The following is a 20656-nucleotide window of genomic DNA, read 5'->3' on the forward strand; positions in this document are numbered from 1 at the left end:
ACACAGAAAGGAAACTGACAGAATTTCTAAACTGGACATAAACCTATCTTGCTGAATTATTTAAAAATCTAGTTAAGTAGCCTTATTGAGTTCAGAAACACAGTTACACCAAAAATGAAAGTTTAAACTTCTTCAGTGCTGTGTCAGATTAAGACAGAGCACTGGTCCCAGATATGATGGGAGCCCTCTCAGGCTGTTAGTCTGTTGCTTTCCTCTCTCTGTTACATGTCCACATTAAGCCACTTTTGGAGTGATGCACCCAAGCCTTTCATGCAAATTTAGTGAGCTGTGCATTATGTTTCATTCCCAGCCTTCTAAATTCTGTGGTGCATTGAGTTGTTGGAGATTTAATTAAAAGTCCCCAGGTTCCCTGCTTAATATCTTAAAAAGACAGAATGCTCAAGAGTTTCTGATTTAAGAGTAGCAAATAATGGAATCAGAATTTCACATGGTTCTGGGCCATTCAGGAACACAGGAACAAACTTTACCAATTGTAAACTGTAGTTATAGCCTGCAAAATGATAATGTAATTTGAAGCTTGTTTTCCATGAAAAATTTTACTTTTGTATCTTTCCTGTTTATTTGGTTATGATGTTGAATGTGCTTGCTGACCCAGTAAGTTCTTTTCTAGTTAAGGTAAATCCCAAATAAGGAAGCTAGTTCACTTCAGCAGATCTACACCTAGGAAACGATCTTTATGCCATTATAGAATCTTCCAGGAAATTCAAAGCAGTCTCCATTTCTATTTTTTTTAAATAAACATCAGGCACACACTTATTTTAGTGGAATTAGGATACCTGCTGTGGCTGGTACTGAAGTGTGGCAAATTCCACTTTGGCTGATTGCACACTTATTCCTAACCTTTCAGGAAACAAGTGGGATACAATATACAGCGGAGCCGCTAGGGAACATGTGTGTGACCGACTAAATCCGGGCTCTTCCTACCGGTTACGTGTATATTGCATTGGGGAAGGAGGACAAAGCACGGTAATATCAGCTAACATTTTTATTAAATAAAATTTCTCTCTGTAAGAAAATCTGGCACAGTAGATATTTAAGCAAATATGGTGCAGAAGTGCCTAACAAAATAGCCATAATTAGAACATCAGAGAAGTTCCAGTATTGCTGCACAGTGGTTCGAGTTTCTGCTTGTTTGTTAAAGAAAAATATCTGAATATTCTTTCCTGATATATTTTGTTTGACATGATAGTCTTATTTACAGAAACAGATACTTTTCCTATGTGATACATTTATACAATGTCATTTATTAAGGCCTAACCCAATACAGCAGTTGAAGAAGGGTACTTGAAAAGGCTCCCTATGGAATTGGTCACAGCACCAAGCATAACAGAGTTCACAAAGCATTCGGACAATGGTTGCTCACATAGTGTGATTCTTCGGGCTGTCCTGGGGCCAGGAGCTGGACTTTGATGATCCTTGTAGATCCCTTCCAGCTTGGAAGATTCTGTGATTCTATGAACTTAATGTATTTCCTGTAGTCAGTGGAGTACCTTGTCCGAGTAGCCAAGTTACCCCAGCAGGCAGGGGAAGTCTTCACTCAAGCTTTACAGGGTTATGCTTCCCTTGCTCTCTCAAGCACAAATAAAATGTTTAGATTGCCCTGCTTTTCAGTATTCCCACACAATTTGCTGTGCCATACTATTCTCCTTTACACACACACATTACACACACACACACACATATGCACTGTCAATTCTGTGGTGTACTTCAACTACCAATGCCAAAATGTCTTGATGTATTTCCTCTGCCTTCTCAGCTACAAGTGTAACAAAGCTAGCCCTGGCTCTCTGCAGACTTCCAGCAGAGCTTTACTGTCAAGCTGCTCTCACAAAAACCTTAAAGTCTTCCATTCTTGGTGTGTGTGATTTCTACGCAGCCCTGCCTTGCCACATGAAATGTATGTGCTCTTCCTCCACATAGAAGTCTCCTGCAAAGATAACCTTGACTACAGCCACTTTGCCTTAAGAATAAATCTGGACTCCTTCAATGCTGGCTTGGCTGCAGTGCTTTCCCAGTCATCAGTCCACAAATCTTTAGAGACTTTTCTTCTGCCTTTTGTTCTGTACTTCCCTACAGCCCAACCCCATGATTTTAGAATTAACCTTGGGTACCAAAGAGAAAATAACTTCCAGAAAGTCCTTATACTCAGAAACCAACAGAAGAACTGTGAAGAAAGATGTAGTTAACTGTTCTGCAGCTTCTCATTAACATATGCAAAACTTGCTGCCTTTTAAGTAGCAGCAGTTGTTCAATGCAACAGTATATTCAAAGGAACTGAAAAGCAGCAGATCATCCAGTCCACTCTTTCTTGAACATACGTAGAAACCAGCTGTGAAATGAGACTCTGAGATTCATTTCTTCTGTAAACTTGAAGTCTTTCCAACTTCCTATTTGTTCTGTATCAAGCTGAAGCTAATAACCCCTCATTGTCTCTGCTGACTTCTGTCTGCATCCAGAACAATGTATTTGTTCATTGAACAGTCAATGCCATCTGCTGCATGTGTTATGTTCTTAGGTAATTTTTCCCCAAACTTCAAATCAGAGGTGGAAACTTGTTGCTCATTAGATATTGCTAAGCAATGAAAAAGTTGCAATCTCTTTTTTTTAATCTCTTCTGATTGACACTTATGCCCACTTTTGCTTTCTGAGAGGTTTTTCCGTGGAAAGTACACAACACTTAGAGTAAGGGTTTAGAACTCAAACTGCAGTCTGATGCAAAATAGATTGAGTTTACATTGAATAAGTCATATTTCAAGCATCTGCACTAGGTTTGTACTGATAATTAACTATTGTTTTTAATTCTACTCCTTGCATCTATACCTAAATACAAAATCAAATTTTGCATATTGTGTAATTATTTTGGCATGATTTATATTATGAGAAATACATACCAGATCACTTCAATATCTTCACATATTTGAAGATGTCATTAAAAAAGGGGACGATCTTGTTTCTGACTGAGGTGTTTGCCTTTTCGTATGGCATAGCTGATAGTTCTTGGTTTGGCCTGGATAACTTCATTAATCTATCTTTCTTTTTTAGGTAACTGATTCCTTACTGGTGCAGACACCAGCAGTGGTTCCTGGTCCATGCCAGCCTCCAAGGCTACAGGGTAGACCAAGAGCAAGAGAAATTCAGCTGCGTTGGGGTAATTTTATTACAAGTGTAAGAGATTGTAAGGAATCCAAATGTGTCCCAATGTGTTAAAATTAAATGAGCTTTTCCTTCTTTCTTATTTCTAGGACCGCCTCAGGTAGATGGTGGTTCACCCATTACCTGTTATGGTCTGGAAATGTTTCAGGCAGAAAGCGATGAACACAGAGAGGTTTACCAGGGTTCTGATGTTGAATGCACAGTGGGCAGCCTTCTTCCAGGGAGGATGTACAGCTTCAGACTGAGAGCAGCTAACAAGGCTGGGGTAAGGAGGCAGTCTGAAATGAAATTCATTACTGAGACTGCAATCACTATTAAGGATTTATTATTTCAAATGAAGCATTTTACAGCAATTTTAAAATTAGGATTTCCAAATGTGGAGTCATTTGGGTCACACAGCTTATTATGGTGTGGAAACAGACAGTTAAACATCAGTTTATAATGAAGGGGATTTTTAGATGAAGGGAAGAGAAAATAGCTAATTATGTCTTTTATCTGAACAATAATATTAGGAAATCATTAGGAAATGCTAAGTACTTTATTAAAGCACTGTTACAACTTCACTATTCTCAGGTGAAGTAAGGTAGCAAATTATATTTTTTTGTACAGCTTTGTAAATTGATTGACCTTTATTTTTACAGCTGTTGATGTTCAGAACATAATAATTAGTGTTTCCTGACTCTCCATTTTTATATTTAGTTTAACTTCTGAGTACATGTTCTATCAGATACAAGACTCTTTTCCCTTTTTGGAGTATTAAATGTGTTTAAATCAATTGTTGCTGTAGAACAAGCTTTTTAGTTATGTACACAATGTCCTGATTTGTTCAATAACATACACTTCATTGAAAACTGTCAGGGTGCATTGGCACTTTGTGGAGAGGTCTGCAGCTTAAGCCTTTAAAGCACTATCCTAACTTTTATCTTCCCTCCACCCTGAAAAGAATGGTCCATTGTTCAGCAGTTTTTGAATCCTTTATTTCTTTTACATAGGTATAAATAGGCAGTACCAATTGGTTTATATTCCAGCGCAGCCATCATGTAACTTCAGAATAAGACTTTGGATAGTACTTCCCTCGTTTTCCCAGGAGACCTTTGAAGTGTCAAATTTATTCACGTTGCATTTCCTGGAGTGAAGAAAAATTTATAGCTGTTCTGGACAATAGTCAGATACTGAAATAAATCCTGAATCGAGAGTCCACAGAAATTTCTTTTATAAAGAAGTAATACAATGTTTCAGATTGCAGTTACATGTCCCTACTGTGGTAAACTGTTCTTTTTATAGTAGTCATTTCATTTTTACAATGTAGTTGTATCAACTCCCTTTTTAACAGTTTGGACCTTACTCAGAAAAATGTGAAATAACTACAGCACCTGGACCCCCAGATCAGTGCAAGCCCCCTCAAGTGGCATGCAGATCTGCTGCCTGTGCTCAGGTGTCATGGGAGGTAAGAATGCCATGCTAACACCTGTCTTAACATAATGGTCTTCTGCATTTTTGAGTTCAGCTTCAAAAGTCTAATACTGCATTTTAATCACTTTATTTGTAAGCAAACTTACCTGATTATCCAATAGGTAAAACTTCAGTCATTCATCATGCCATTAGAAGGCAGCAGTAAGTTGGCAGGCTGCCGGTACTGGATTTTACTGTGTTCTTTTGTTTAAAAGTTTTGCCACAGCTGCTGCTCTGCATTTCTGAGTGATGCAGTCTCTCTTAAAAGTTTTCTTTAACATAGTTATAGTTCCTCAGAGACAATGTATCCACATAATACAATAGATTATTGTGCGCTTCTTGGTTTTATAATCTGATTTAATTTTGTATAATTACATCAGTAATAATGTAGCAAAAGCCTCACAGACTTCCTATAAACCCATAGTATTTAGATATCTGATTAAAAAACTGCAATAGATAAAAATTAGGCTTGTAAGAAGAAAGATTCTACCTGGGAATACTCTTTAAACACAGCTTTTTAGTGGCTTAGAGATGGGGTGAAGTATCTGAGTTACAGAACTGTACAGAAAAAAAAATTAAACTGTTTCACCTGGAAAGGAGTGTTCATGCTTCCTACTGGAGGAATGTCAGAGGAGCACTCCTTAAATATCTGCAAGGCAAAGCCTTTTTTAAAAAATACCATAAAACTTTCAGGTAGAGTTAATTTGAGTGATATTAGATGTCTGTTTTATAGTCACACAGTAATTGTCAGTGTCCATCTCCTTTTGGGGATCCCAAGACTGGACATGGTATTGGAGATGCAACCTCAGAAGTGCTGAGTAGGGGGGAATCATAAGTCCTTTTACCCTTCTGCTGCTCATTGGTAATACAACCAATATGTAGTTAACCTTCATCAGACATACAGTGCTGATTCTTATTCAACTTTCTCTCCAAGACACACAGGGGTTTTTTTGGTAAAGGTTATTTCTCAGCCTGTACTTTTTTTGTAGCAGTCCAGGACTTTGTGTTTGCAATTGTCTTAGTTGAACTTCCTGAAGTTAGTATCAGATTCTGCCTGTTATTTGTATTGTACTAAATTAAAAATCAGCAAAGAAATGGGAATGTAAGGCTCCTCTGGAACAAAAACAAAATATAGATGTGGTGAGTTTTTTTGATTTTTTTTCTCTTATGTCAGTATATTTAGCTTCTAATTATTGCTATCCATTTTAAAGGTGCCAGTGAGTAATGGAGCTGATGTCACGGAGTATCGACTGGAGTGGGGCGGTGTGGAAGGATGCATGCAAATCTCCTATTGTGGGCCTGGGCTCAGCTGTGAAGTGAAAGGACTTTTGCCTGCCACTATATACTACTGCAGGGTTCAGGTAAAGATGTAAAACTGTTGTTAATTAAATCTGGAAACAGGAATTGACTCTGCCATATAAATATGGTCTGCTTTGGAATTGCAGGCAGTGAATATTGCAGGTGCAGGCCCTTTCAGTGAAGTAGTGGCATGTATGACTCCAGCCTCTGTACCTGCAGTTGTGACCTGTCTTCGTGGACTAAGTGAAGATGAAGTTGAAAGTCCACACTATTCTCCTTCCACATGCCTTGCTATAAGCTGGGAAGAACCTTGTGACCATGGATCTGAAATCCTTGGCTACAGCATAGACTTTGGAGATAAGCAGCCAATAACTGTTGGGAAGGATCTGACCTATATTATAGATGGCTTACAGCCAGATACTACCTACAGGTATGTGATGCACAGCTACTTGACAGCTTACTCTTTCTTCCACAAGAGCAGATGCTTTGTTTCCTTGGTTTATTTTATTGTCTTCGTTATTACTCTCAGAGACACATTAGTGCATAGCCATGGAGCAAAAAGAAGTTTTGTAATGATGATCATCATAAATAGACTATTTTTATTTTCTTCCAAAAAATAATTTATGTTAGTTTATTGCAGTATTGTTGTATCTCTCTGGTTAATGTGTCAATTTAACTGAATTTGCATCACATATTCAGATTCATAACTGATCTTGGACTGGTTGCTTCTTTGTTTGAAAAGGTAAAATCCATCCAAGGAAGGACTATGCCCAGTCTGATCTAATGACAGCTCATGGCAACTTGCAGTGCCTTATCTCAGAAAAAGTGGAAGTCAGCATGAACAGTATCAGTTTGAAAAATCAGCCAGCTATGCATCTCTTTTGAAGAATCATCAAGGGATGATTGCTGAAATCATCCCTTACGTTCAGTCCAAGGGTTACTGAAAAATATAAATGCAAAAATCAGTAGTTTTGCCTGAAGGCACTACATCCCTGTTACAAAAACATGTCCTCAGTGTAAAAGGAGAATGGCAGTCCCACTGAAGTCAGACTTTTAACACACTCTGATTTCAGTATAATTAGGATATCATGTGGCTGTGCAGTTTTCTGAATCCTTAATTACTGTTTTATGGCTTTATGTGAAAATACAGTGTTTCAGTGTGCCTTATAATTATTTAACAATAATGCTGGCAATCTGAAGAGCTGTTGCTCTGTGTGTCAGTAGACTGAAAAAAAGAGTCATTCCCATTGCAGAGATAGGTTGATACTTCTGCCCACGTAAGTCTTTTTAAATAGAAAACACTGTCAACTCCTTGTGCAAATGAAAAATTGCATGTATTAACCTTAGTTCTGGGCTGTAATAAATTAGCATAATGTTAAGAATTACTGCAGTGAAGGAGAAATATTTGTTCTTTAGCCTGCATACACATTTGTGTTTCCACATTTTGCAGTTGTGTGGTTGACTGTTTCAGAATTTAATTAGTGTGATTACTTTTTTCCAGTTACCTAGATACTATTTTGGACAAGCAAATGTTAAGTCTGCAAAATTAAATTAGACACACTTTGCTCCCTGTGGCTACCTGTGAAATACGTAAAGAGCCTCTGTTTTCTGCTTTTTCCTTTTCAGAAATAAATTTCTTAGCTAAGTCTTTTAATTCTTACTTACAAATCTAATGTACATTGTCTTCCTTGGAGTATCAAAGAAGAAAAAAAACCAAAACCCTACCTTATCCCTGAGTATCAAGTTCTACAGCTTCCTCAGCTTTGTGTCCTTTGGCAACTTCTGGTTTCCCCCTCTCACTTTGCAGGCAGACCCAAGGGAGCTTGTGTTTGCAAGTGCCCAGAGATCTGTTACTGGTGGAAACAGCAAGAGAAGTGGCTGGGTACCATCACTTTATTTTCACACAAATAGGATCTGTTCAGAAAAGTCCATAAAAATGTCTGTTATTCATCCTTGAACTCACCTGATAAAACAGTCACAGATATGGTATCCCCTCTTTGGGGTGGGTTTTGTTACCTTACCTCATCACTCCAGTGTGGCTATCAAAATTTTGGTTCAAGGCCTGCACAGTCAGAAAGATGGACCACTCTTGAAGTAACTCACAGACCTTTTACATCTTTTCACTAATGTGAATTTACTTTGAGTATTTTTATTTCTAATCAAGCCAGCTCCTTAAAATGTACAGAAAGTGACGCACCTGCATATTCTTGACAGTCTATCAAAGCATAATATTTATAAAAGTCTTTATTGTAGATAGTACCATTATTCTGTATTTAATGACAGTTATTTTTAGAATCTAATTTCAAGTTAATTTATTCTCTCTTTTTCCAAATGCTAGGGTACGAATTCAAGCCCTAAATAGTCTTGGAGCGGGTCCTTTCAGCCACACCATAAAACTGAAAACAAAGCCTCTCCCCCCGGATCCACCTCGCCTGGAATGTGCTGCATACAGTTCTCAGACTCTCAAGCTGAAGTGGGGAGAGGGAACTGCAAAATCATTAACTGACTCCATCCAGTATCACCTTCAAATGGAGGATAAGAATGGAAGGTTGGTTTTGGCATTGCTTTAATCTGCCCAGTGTCGCTGTGGTCTGATGCTTGGGAGATGGCCACAAAGGGCAAAATTCCTTTATGCTTTGGTGAATTTACAGCAGATGTAGGAGGTCATCTCTTCTGGCAAGGCAAGAAGGGCCCTAGTGGTCTGTGCTGAGAAGTACAAGACAAAAAACTTCATTGTTTTTTACTTACAGCTCAACATGAAGAGTTTAATGCTGTGTTTCACACCAGCACGCTTTTCTCCCTCACTTTTGGTTAAATATTTTGTCAAAGTAACAAGTCCAATCAGTGTTGTGAATTTTATATACTTAATATCGGAAGGGATGAATGCTTTCCTCTCTGTTGCCTTATATGCCATTATTTTAGTGGAAATTAATCCAATTTATTTTGAGGGATTCCTTGTCTTGTGTTAAGTAGAATAGAATAGCTGAGGTGGTACAGCAAGAACCCTTGCCCAAATGGTAAAATAAGCAGTACTGCTACAAAGTGTTCCGTGTCTGATGAGCAGCTTTAGCTTGACAAAACGATAAAAGAGATCCACTATGTGAAATTGCTGTGCTGTAAGGAGGAAAATAAATTAGACTGTTTAAGTGGAAGGAAATTCATTGCCATTCCTAAAGACTAGATCATGTGCAGGTACCATCTATTTTAATTTTAAAAGACAAGAAAAAGCTAGATGACAACCCCTGCAGGAAGAGAGAAATTTGTGCTGTGTCCTGGGGACACCAAGACTGAAAATCAAACAAGAGTTGCCATGATCAGTTTGTGCAAGAATTGCCACATCAAGGACAGTGGCCAGTGTACAAAACTCCCAGAAACAGATTTGGTGTGCACTACAAATGTGACTCTGCCCTCTGGTGCAGGTCTGCATGAGACCATCTCCAGCAATGATGAACAAAAGCAATTGGATCCATGACACATTTTTTAGGTGTAGTAAGGGAGAGTTGCAAAGGGACAAAAAGCTAAAATCTAGTTATCTAATTTTGAACAGCTAAAGATGTTGGAGGAGTAGATGGCCAAGCAAAAAAAGGAAAAAAATGCAGTTCATTGAGAGACACAACTGCTGTCTTTTCTTATTGTTTCAAAATAGGATCTTAAAATAGTTTCTTAAAATGCTTAGGAACATTTTTGGTAAGAGAGAATCTGTAGTGTTCTTTGTGCAAGGGATTTTTATTTCAAAGATGTGAGAAGTAAAAACTTGCCCCTGGAAAATGAGCTTATTGTTTTATAGCAGCCACAACACTGTTTAACTGTGAAATAAGTGTTTCTGGGCTTTTCATTAGATTCTGGGAAATTATGGGAACACATTTCAAGACTACTGCTTCGGAAGTCCTTGTCTGTGTTCAAAATAAGCTGCTCGTTCCATTTTCAGGTTTGTATCCTTATACAGAGGACCATGTCATACATACAAAGTTCAAAGACTCAGTGAGTCAACATCATACAAATTTTGTATTCAGGCATGTAATGAAGCTGGTGAAGGTCCCCTTTCTCAAGAATATATTTTCACTACTCCCAAATCTGTTCCAGCTGCCTTGAAAGGTAAGAGTGCTTCTTTTTTCATTTGAGGGGTGGGGGGATAGCAGGTTGATTTTGGTATTATGTTGTATTTGGGATATTGAGGATATTAAGCCCTTTTCAGGTGCAGGTGGGGATAGTGGGAGAAGGCTCCTTTCGTTAGTTGCCTAAAATATTCACTCCAAAAATGGAAAACTTGGGGTTTATGCATTCTTTGACCTAAGAAGTTTGTACTTAGTTCTCCTGCTTACCAGGAGAGTGGCAAGTTAAGGTGAAAATGCTTTCTAGCATGTTTAGTATAATTTTAAGCATTGTTTGAGTTTTTTTCTGGTCTGTGATGCAGACTTATAGTTACTAAATTTTATTTGGTATTTATTTCTCTTGGGTGATACCTAAACTAAGAAGAGAGGCCTATATGAATTATTAGTTGCTGCTCCAGAAAACCCTGGAGGAAGAATAGATTTTAATCTGAATCTTTTGTTTCTCTGAGATAAAATAGGAGGTAGAATATATAATTTTAAAGGTCATTAGAATAAGACAGTATGTGATGGGGAAAGCAGAGCTAGCTGTCACTTCTATGCTTCCTTCCTTCCTTCAGCACCAAGGATAGAGAGAATAAACGATCACACTTGTGAAATCACATGGGAGGTTCTGCAGCCCATGAAGGGTGATCCAGTTATCTACTGTCTTCAGGTCATGGTGGGAAAAGACTCAGAATTCAAACAGGTATGATGTGTTTAAGTTATTGTAGTTTTCTTTGATTATTGTTTGTGATAACTAGTTTAGTAAAACTAGTTGCGATCAGATTTAGTAAAGCTTATGGTGTTCCAGCATGGTTTTAGTCACTGTGTTAACTTTTTGTTACTAAATAATATAAGGTAATATCTCCTAAACCCATCTCCTTCATTTCAGAAGGAGATTCTGCACTAAATTACAGCCTCTCTGGGTTACACTGATGTTCACTAAATACAGCTTGACACATCAAGTGGTGAGGAAGCCATCCACTAATGGAACAACTGACAAAAAGAAATCTTTTAGCTCATGGTACAGAATTGAGACTGGGGAGAAAAGGGGCAAAGGGTTCTCTTTACACTAAGAGCAGAGAAGCAGTTTGAAATGCCAAGGTACAAATTATCCTGCATTCACTGCTAATTTTGCTTCCCAGTTTGGTTTTTTTGCTTCACAGTTTATAAACTGCCTGATATTTGACATGAAATTAGGCTTGAAAACTGTTTCATATTATTAAGCTAAGGAACTTTCCTTCCAGGACAGAAACAGTTAATTCTAGAATACTGTCATTTTATTATAGTTCAGTATTAAATAAGTTTCACCTGTGCTTTGGTAGATTATAGGCCTTAATATTTTCCTAACTTTTAGTGTAGCACCGTGTTTGTTATGGCCATTTGTGAAATTTTTCAGTAAAAGATGAACCATAAACTGAGATGTCTTGCCATGTGGATAGTCTTTTTTGTAACTTCCACATTGTAAATGCAACATTAGGTACCTAGGGTGAGGCCTGTGTTGCTTTTAGACGCCAAGTCAAATCACACTTTGATTATCAGTGTGTGTTGCCAAATGGCCTGGGCAAGATAATAAAATTGGCTCTTTGAATATGGCAGTAACAAAGTAGGCTGAGGTGTGTGATTGTTTTTGCCTCTGCAGAGCAGTCTATCATAGTAAATTAGAATAAAATGAAAAGACTAATTTGCAGAAACTAAAATTGGAAAATCAAGAAGTAAACAGTATGAAAACAGCCTTTAAGACACTTAGACATTATGGTGGCAATTTTATTTGACATGGACAAAAAATAAACTGCCTGGAAGTCTGCTCTAAGCTGTTCCCTGCTATTTCACTGCCAAAACTTCACTCTCCTCTCCTGCTTCTTCCTGATCTGTCATCCAAATTCCTCGTGTCATTGCTCCCTCCATGCTACAGACAAAATAAGTTAATAATGTGCTGTTTGAGCTGTATACATCAGTCAAAGATCTTAAAGGGGTTAGGAAGCAACCATATAAATACCCCAGGGAAACACACTGGAGGGGAAGGTGACTCTGGGCAAGGCACTGGGGACAAGCAGCTGAGAATGGTAACCCATACTAGGTGGCAGAGCTGGAGCTGGAGTAGGGTGTGTGTCAGTGGCCTGTTTGCTCACTTCCAAATGCATGATCCAAATTAGAAGAATTTTGAGGAAGCTGCACTTCCGATGGCCTGCCCTGCCTCAGAGAGAGAAGTCTCTAGGTTGTAGATTCCAATAAAGCTCAGCTTGTCAGAGAACTCTGTGCCTCAGGCACAGCAAGAGCTCTTCAAACAGCAGAATCAGAAGGGATTTCCTGTTTCTTTACATTTCTAGTGTGCATTTTCAGGATACTGTCTAACAGTATGGTAACTGTAGGGAAAGCTCCTGATGATGGGATACTTCTGTATTGTGCTACCAGATATTTGGAGGTGGGAGGATGAAGGGATTTAAAGAGACAAATCAAATTGCACTGTGCTAATTCACCTAGTACCTCTCTACCTGTTGAAGTACCTATAACCGCACCCCTGTGAGGTTTTGTTGGCTTTCACAGAATCTTTACGTAGCTGCAAATTTAATTAATTTGAGAAACTGGAGTTAAGATTTCCCTGAAATAAGGACTCCATGCCGAAGCATTGTGAACTCATGTTAACCTGCCAAGTGAGACACTTCTGAAGAGCACCCTCACAAGTTATCTCTGTCTTGGGAATATGATGAAATTGAAAATTACGAAGAGGACTCTGTGGCTTTCCTGATAAATCAGGATAAATTATTAATTGGGATAAATCATAATATTTTAAATACAGATAACTACAACAAAGTATATTGGATTGGATTAGACTTAATGAATTGGCTTGACGTGGAGTTAACTGCCTATAATCCCATGATACAATATTGTACATTGCATCACATTGTGAGTGGTCACTAAAACACCTGAAGGCTGGGGCTTGTGACAGAGTTTATTTGGTGTGTACTCATCATTCCACACAAGTAAGCGTAGTTCTTGTATTTCACCAAAATAACTGGAGACTTTATCTGGTATTTAAATTGTGTGTTTGAGCTTTTTGTCCATTTTTCTTTGCATTGGTAAAAACACTGGTGAGTTGTCATCCTTTTTGGTTATCTTCACCATAAACAAAACCATACTAAGATACATGTGTGTATATAGTGCTTTTTTACTTGAGGTATCCCTTTTCCCCCCTTATTTCCAGATTTACAAGGGCCCAGACTGGTCGTTCCGATACACAGGGCTGCAGCTGAACTGTGAATACCGATTCCGCGCATGTGCCATTCGCCAGTGCCAAGAGGCCACGTGTCACCAGGACCTGGTGGGCCCCTACAGCGCCCCAGTGCTATTCATCTCTCAGAGGACTGAGCCTCCAGCAAGCACCAATAAGGACACTGTGCAAACCACAAGGACACAATGGTCACAGAGCGACCAAGTGTGTGCTGCTGTCATCCTTGCACTTTTTGCTATCTTTTCCATTCTGATTGCTGTTATCATTCAGTACTTCGTCATAAAGTGAAGAAAAGAGATCTATTTTATAATGCTGCCCATTACATTTTACTTTCTCATAATCTAAAAGTAATTCTGTTCTCTTGCTTTTACAAAACCAGGCATTTAGCACCGGCATTGGGACTGATGCAGACTTTCTCAGCCACTTTAAAATGCTTACTCGTAGGTATAGGCTGACACATGTTATTAAAATGCAAGCCACAGAAATATAATCTTTTCTTTATATGCCTTCATGCAGTACAAACTCGATATGGGGCAGGCACACAGTGTTTAAGGAAAAGGGTTTGACCAGTAAACACAAGTGTAAAGGTGATTTCCTGGCCCACACTTCTAAGGGTTGCTAACATAACAGGGAAGAATGTGTAGATCGCATTTAAAACTTACACTAACAAACTTGTGCTGTACACAATATTAATCTGATGCTGTGAAAGCAATTTAGCGCTGTATTTCTACCTCCTCATTTGTCTTAATTATTTGGGAAGCAGGATTTATGCTGAAAAACAGAAGGGGCTTTTCTCAGGCAGCAAATAATAAACTGGATGGAAGAGTATGCATGAAGGAAGCTTCTTATCTGATAAATGTGGAGTTCTTCACTGCAAGTAGATGTTTTGGAAAGACTACAAGGAGATGGCACAAGTGGTTTATCTTACCCCCAGGATTTGGTGTTTACTTACAAAAAATGCCTCTTTTACTTCTGAATATAGAAGGTAGAGTGTGCGAGACCTTCTTAGATTTGTTATTTAAATTGAAAAACACATTTCCAAAGTTGACCTTTGATTGGATGCAGTTTATACAGATGTCTGTGCCCTCTGATTTTGGCTAGTCAACAGAATTTTGAGATAAAATTCATTATTGAATTTTTGCTGTTTCCCCAGCGTTCACTTGCCATATCCACCCAAAATAAGCACTGCCTTTTTTTTGTTTGTTTTGTTTCTATCTTTCTTTGTCTTTTTTCCCTTCCTTTCTTTCTTTTCTTCTTTCTTTCTTTGGGGCACCAAATCAGAAGACGAAGTGTAGTAATTTGCACCAGAAAACTTAAAGCTGCTTTTTTCTTGAGATCCTAATGTTTAATGTAATGTCTCTTTGGATACTGTACCAAATTGTTGATTGCATGTAGTTAATGTTGCATTAGAGCACTTTGCAATTGCATAACTCATCAATGTTTTGTGAGCTTGCATTTGTGAGTTCTTGAATGACCAGACTGAATTTTAACAAGTATCCCATTGAACATCTTGCTAGATGTCAATGATTGCCAGTGACACAAAGCTTGTAGTGAAACTATCTTAAAAAAAATCCTTGTCTCATCACACTTATGTTATTTGTTATACACTTTGTAATTAGCTACTTTTAATTTATTTGAGTTACAAGATAGTGGATCATTAATGACTTCTAGTTGTGTTCAGTTTAGCATTTTTAATAGTATTAAACACTTCTGTCAGTCTTAATAATAATAAAAAAAGGAACCTCTGTCTTGTGCTTTGAAGATCTCTGAAGAATTTCTCTTATATTAGAACGGGCATGTATTGTAATTGTTTATACGTCCAATGATCTGTGCTGTAGAATAATGTTGCTGAGTTTTGTTTTTTTTAAAGAAAAAAAAAAGAAGAAATGGCGAAGAACTTGGCCTCCACGTGGAAAGAACGATCTGTCTTTAAAATGTACTGTATGTTTACATTTTATTTCTAATTTGTCATTTGTACGTATAGGCTGATACCTTCCCGCAGGATACCACGATAACTGATGTTTTCTAGAACCTTCTTAAAAGTGCCATGTTTGGCAGTGCAAATGAGGTTGCATGTCACAGCCCAGAGATTTCTTATGGTTGAATGTCTAAAACGGTAAGATTTGTTACTGCAGGCAACCTGCAGTGACTTACGTTTTTCATAGTAAAATTCAAATGAGCTCCTATTTTTGATAGTCATTTAATAGTGTATTTGCCATTTGAGCCTCAGTGCATATTACTGCATTGAAGACAGTTTTTAATGTAATCTTAATTTTACCTCATATACTGTACATTCCAAAAATAAATAAATAAAAGAAAAAGAGAAACTCTAAAGTTTTTAAAACGCTATAGATACACTACCAAACATATCACTTTACGGTTGTACAACGTCGGGCTCCATGAAGACGAACCTGTATAGTCTGATAGAAAATACATAAAACGATGTAGCAAAGTACCTTTAAGAGTCTGTGGACAATAAAAGTACCTTCTTTTTCGCTGCTGGTGGTCAGTCCTGTGCGTGCACCGCTGCCGCCCCTTTCCCCTCCCTCCTCCCCTCCCTGGCTCTCTGAGTGCCGGCCGGTTCCGCGGGGCGGGCCGGGGGCGCGGTACCTGCGCGGGCGGGGCAGCCGCGGGCGGGGCGGGGCGGGCCCGGAGGAAGGAGCGGCGCTGCCCCGGGCACGGCGCGGCCCCCCGGCGGGATGCGGCGCGGCGGCGGCGGCGGGAACGGCAGCGAGGGCGAGCCCGAGTGGCCGTGGCCGTGGCCGCCCTGCGACGAGCGGCTGTGCCTGGCGCTGCCCATGTGGGTGCTCGTTCCCATCACGGCCGTCTGCCTGGGGCTCTTCGTTGTCGGCGTGGCGGGCAATGTCCTCACGGTGCTGGTCATCCGCAGCTACCGCGACATGAAGACCACCACCAACCTCTACCTGGGCAGCATGGCCGTCTCGGACCTGCTCATTCTCATGGGGCTGCCCTTCGACCTCTACCGCCTCTGGCGCTCCCGACCCTGGATCTTCGGGCAGCTGCTGTGCCGCCTCTCGCACTACCTAAGCGAAGGCTGCACCTACTGCACCATCCTCCACATCACCGCCCTCACCGTGGAGCGCTACCTCGCCATCTGCTTCCCCCTCAAGGCCAAGGTGGTCGTCACCAAGCGCCGGGTGAAAGCCACCATCGGCGTCCTTTGGGCCTTCGCCTTGCTCTCTGCCAGCCCCTTCTTCTTCCTGGTGGGCGTGGAGCAGCCCGACAACCACACTGACTTCAGCCGCGAGTGCAAGCCCACCCCGCAGGCGCTGCAGTCCGGCCTGCTGGCCACCATGTTCTGGGTCACCACCTGCTACTTCGTGCTGCCCGTCACCTGCCTCAGCGTCCTCTACGGCTGCATTGGCCGCGAGCTGTGGCGGAGCAACACCCGCCTGCGGGGCCCCAGCTCGCTCCTCCGGGAGAAGGGGCACCGCCAGACTGTCAGGATCTTGGGTGAGTCCTCCTACCATCCCCCCCGGGCTGTGGCTGGGGCAAGGACCGGGGCTGGGGGGCCACGGCAGGGCTGAAGCACCCGCAGCTCTCGTTCAGGATAGGGAATAGCACAGGGGGACATCCCAGCCACGCTCCCAGGAATGCCACGGCAGGGATTTCACTCCCTCCCAACTGACGCTTCACCCGCGTGGCATTGCATATCCAGCAGCACGACTGCCTTCTGTAGAAATACCCACTTCTTGAATTCTGCCAGGCAGAATCAAGTACAAGGTAGCCTGCAATTTCAGAAAAACTGTGGTAACATCAGCAGTCTCTTCCAGTTGGCAGCAACACCTCTGCATAGAAAATTTCTGCTTCTGAAAACTAAGTTCTTAGTGGTCATTTGTAGCTCTCCAAGGAGTAAATCCACTGGTTGTCCAAGAAGGCTGAAACACAGCAACTTAGCCCCTACAAGCTGTTTGGAGACAAATCCCATAATACCAAAGCACTTCCTACAGGTGTAGGATGCTGATAATTTTTAGTTCATTTTCTTAGTGATACATTCAGTAACCCAGCATCAGACTCTGGAAAGTTACAGATCTTAGTCTGCTTTGGGGCTTTAATGTTTGTAAGTAGTGACCAATCTATAGGGAAAGAAAAAAGAAATCCAACTATTGACTAAGGAACGTAAAACAAAATACCTCATTTATTATTATTGCCTACCTTTAGTGTAGTTTTTACATGTCACATGGGAGACTTCTTTTACTGAGAGTGTAATCAGCTGGATGGAAATAGCACAGCACAAAGGAAAGAAACTAATAAGCCTGAGAGAATTTCACCAACTTATTTGAGGAGGTACTTACACTGAAGTAGGCACAAGATTTTCCAAGAGAAACACCCATATCCATGATCTTAGAACCCACTGAATAAGACCAGTGCCCCCTTATCTCAAAGATCCAGCAGCACTAGGTGTGTGGTGTTTTTCAGAAGAAAACTTTCTTTGGCTGCATCCCTTTTATTTAAGCTGTGAGAAACATGGAGGATGCTCTATAAATGATTGTTTGTTTTAGTTACATGCATTTATAAACAAAAATAATTAAAAGTATGGATACAATAATACACTTTATGTAATTGTTCCTCATCTGCTCCTGCTATATTGCCATTACAAGAGGGTTTGTATTTGTTCTCATTGTCCTAAAGTGCAACACAGGACCAGGCGAACAGCTGAAGTGACTCAGGCTAGAGATCCATCTAGGCAAATAGCAGTCTCCAGCAGTAATGATCTGGGGACGCATGAAAAAGCTTTAGTGGAAAAAAATCAATAGCTCAACTACACTATAAAGTCTTTATGTTAGATACCATCCCGTCACAATGGAGCAAATGCTGTGGGTGCTTGGGTGACTGAGGTGCAGCCCGGGTCTTTTTCGGTGATGCAGGCAAGTTAAACAACAGCTCTGCTGCAAATGGAGCTGCTGTGGAGCTTCCACAAAAACTCCTCTTTCTGACTTTTGCTTTCCTGTCTCATATGTGGCATTACAGACATAGCCAGGGGGGATTTCTGTAGTGCCTGATGTTATTATACAGATGTTACTCCACTGTTGTTCACATTTTTCTCAGCAAACCTCATCTCACAGTTTAGCTTAAAATTTTACCTTTTACTTCAAAGACTAACAGTCAGACTTGATGCTACTCCCATTTTCATGGTTTTTCCGACAGTTTAATGCCATTATTTCTATATATCATTTGTATCAGTTAGAAGAACCTGCAAAATCAGCCACGTAAAGTTTAGTTTAGTGGATGGTTGAAAAGTTAATTCACTCCTTAACTGCCGCATGTGTTATTTTGTCTTATAGCTGTGGTGGTTCTGGCCTTTGTAATTTGCTGGTTGCCTTTCCACATTGGCAGGATCATATTTATAAACACCCGGGACATGAGGACGATGCTGTTCTCCCAGTACTTTAATATATTCGCCCTGCAGCTTTTCTACCTGAGCGCATCCATCAACCCTGTCCTCTACAACCTCGTTTCCAAGAAGTACAGGGCAGCAGCCTGCAAGCTGCTGCTGCCCCGCCGAGCTGCAGGAAGGGCTCTCACGGGAACAAAAGACGCTGGGGGCTACACAGAGACCAGCACAAGGCACGAGTACACCACCAGCTTCTGAGGCTGCAGCCCGCACTTCTTCAGGCATTCCTGTCTAAGGAAGGGAGCTTCCTTCTCATGGGAGAGTCGCAAAAGGATGGACATTTGTTAGGGCATGTGGTGTTTCCTAACTGTCTGTGTTTTGGGATACCTATATTTTTGGTAACAGAGCAAGCAGGCACCACGAAGTATGGAGAATGAAGTGCAACTCATGAAAGACGATAAGTCAATAGGAAAAGCTGGAGTAACTTCCCAGTAAAACCACAGGTTTGCTTTATTACATAGTGTTCATTGCACATGTTCTGTGCCATTTCTTGTATTTTCTAAAAATCATAACACCAAGGTCTGTGTAGGAGCACTTCCTGGGAGCTGTAATGGGTAAAATTCCCAGACAGCCTTCACCATTTTAAAAGAGTTTTCTTATAAATGAGATTTTACAAAGCACAGTCTCACAAGGAGATGGATGCAAAAAAAATCACCCACCAACCTTAACAGCCCTGGAAGAAGAGGCGTATGCTTTTAGCACCTGGTCTTGTAATCATGAAGGGGACTTTCCTGGGCAGTTTCACTAATTTCCCTTAGGAAAGCACCTGCTGCACACAGCAGTCTCTGGGCTTAACGCTATTTGATCCCACAGGATCAAATAAGGTCTTTTACTTATATATTAACAACTTGTTGTAAAACTTGAGATATCCCAGATCACTTCCCTTAGAATAGATGAGCAGTGTTTGGTAATTGGTAGCGGTGTGTCTCCACATTGTGTATTGTGTGTGCAAATAATACACCAAGTTAACCCACCTTGCCACAAACAAGACCCATCACTGAATGTGCTGGACTATGCCCAGGGCTCCATACTGCATAACACTGCACTGAAAGTCAAAAACCAACTCACTAATTCTGCTCCAAAAGATTTTAATTGGAAACTTCAACTGTACAGCTTATGAAGGAGGCTAGTTGTGAGGAAAAGCTAGAAGAAGCTGCAGCAGTGTTTTCTGTGGAGGATCATTGCCTCTGTACATTTTACTTGTTACATTATTGACTCTAGTGGTGTAAATGTGGACCAAAATCACTGATGTGGGACTGTGCTTATAGGAGCGTCACTGATGCTTGCCATCACTGTCCATGTTTGCCCTTAGTTCTCTGTTAACTTCTCCTTTCAGGCAGTCATAGAGGGTGATACTGTCCCCTCTGAGCCTCCTTTTGTATAGGCTAAATTCCCCCATTTCCCTCAGCCACTCCTCAGTTGTGCTCCAGAGCCTTTACCAGCTCCACCACCCTTCTCTGGACATGCTCCAGCACCTCAGTGTCCTTCTTGTAGTGAGGGGCCCAGAACTGGACACAGGATTTGAGGTGTGCCCTCACCAGTGCTGAATACAGGAGCACAATCCCTGCCCTGGTCCTGGCTGCACTATTGCTGATCCAGGCCAGGATGTCACTGGCCTTCTTGGCCACCTGGGCACACTGGCTCATGTTCAGCCACTATCAATCAGCATCCCCAGGTCATTTTCTGCTGGGCCACTTTGCAGCCACTCTTCCCTAAGCCTGTGTCGCTGCCTGGGGCTGTTGTGGCCAAAGTACAGGACCCAGCACTTGGCCTTACTGAGCCTCAGCCCATCAAGACAGCCTGTCCAGATAAATCCAACAGAATTCAACAGCTAGCTCAGAGATCTCAGGGGAGCAGAGTTGAACCCAAGTCTTCTCCAAGTTTTAAAAATATGACCAGTTCTCCATTAAAGAGTCTGTAACTCCGAGTCACAGAATAAAAACTAAAAAAATCTAAAGGCAGAAAAAAAAAATCTATCTCACTGCATACACA

General features: G+C 40.7%; 2 protein-coding genes across 8 annotated transcripts in view; both read left to right on the forward strand.

The window, feature by feature from the left end:
* Positions 1 to 15550, forward strand: part of FNDC3A (fibronectin type III domain containing 3A) — a 110415-nt gene extending 94865 nt beyond the window's left edge. For all 7 annotated transcript variants that reach the window (XM_030962931.1, XM_030962923.1, XM_030962963.1 and 4 more), the window contains 10 exons: positions 869 to 987; positions 3064 to 3169; positions 3264 to 3439; positions 4508 to 4621; positions 5838 to 5987; positions 6072 to 6355; positions 8264 to 8473; positions 9854 to 10020; positions 10595 to 10722; positions 13222 to 15550. In XM_030962931.1, the coding sequence (XP_030818791.1) occupies positions 869 to 987; positions 3064 to 3169; positions 3264 to 3439; positions 4508 to 4621; positions 5838 to 5987; positions 6072 to 6355; positions 8264 to 8473; positions 9854 to 10020; positions 10595 to 10722; positions 13222 to 13536 (1769 nt within the window). In that variant the 3' untranslated portion in view covers positions 13537 to 15550. The remainder of the gene's footprint in view (positions 1 to 868; positions 988 to 3063; positions 3170 to 3263; positions 3440 to 4507; positions 4622 to 5837; positions 5988 to 6071; positions 6356 to 8263; positions 8474 to 9853; positions 10021 to 10594; positions 10723 to 13221) is intronic.
* A 397-nt stretch (positions 15551 to 15947) lies between these two features.
* Positions 15948 to 20127, forward strand: MLNR (motilin receptor). The gene is made up of 2 exons (XM_030951705.1): positions 15948 to 16722; positions 18555 to 20127. The coding sequence occupies exons 1-2, from the start codon at positions 15948 to 15950 to the stop codon at positions 18860 to 18862; spliced, it is 1083 nt and encodes a 360-aa protein (XP_030807565.1). The 3' UTR covers positions 18863 to 20127.
* Positions 20128 to 20656: the final 529 nt, after the last annotated feature.

Source organism: Camarhynchus parvulus, chromosome 1 (assembly GCF_901933205.1).
Source record: "Camarhynchus parvulus chromosome 1, STF_HiC, whole genome shotgun sequence".
Lineage (NCBI taxonomy): Eukaryota > Metazoa > Chordata > Aves > Passeriformes > Thraupidae > Camarhynchus > Camarhynchus parvulus.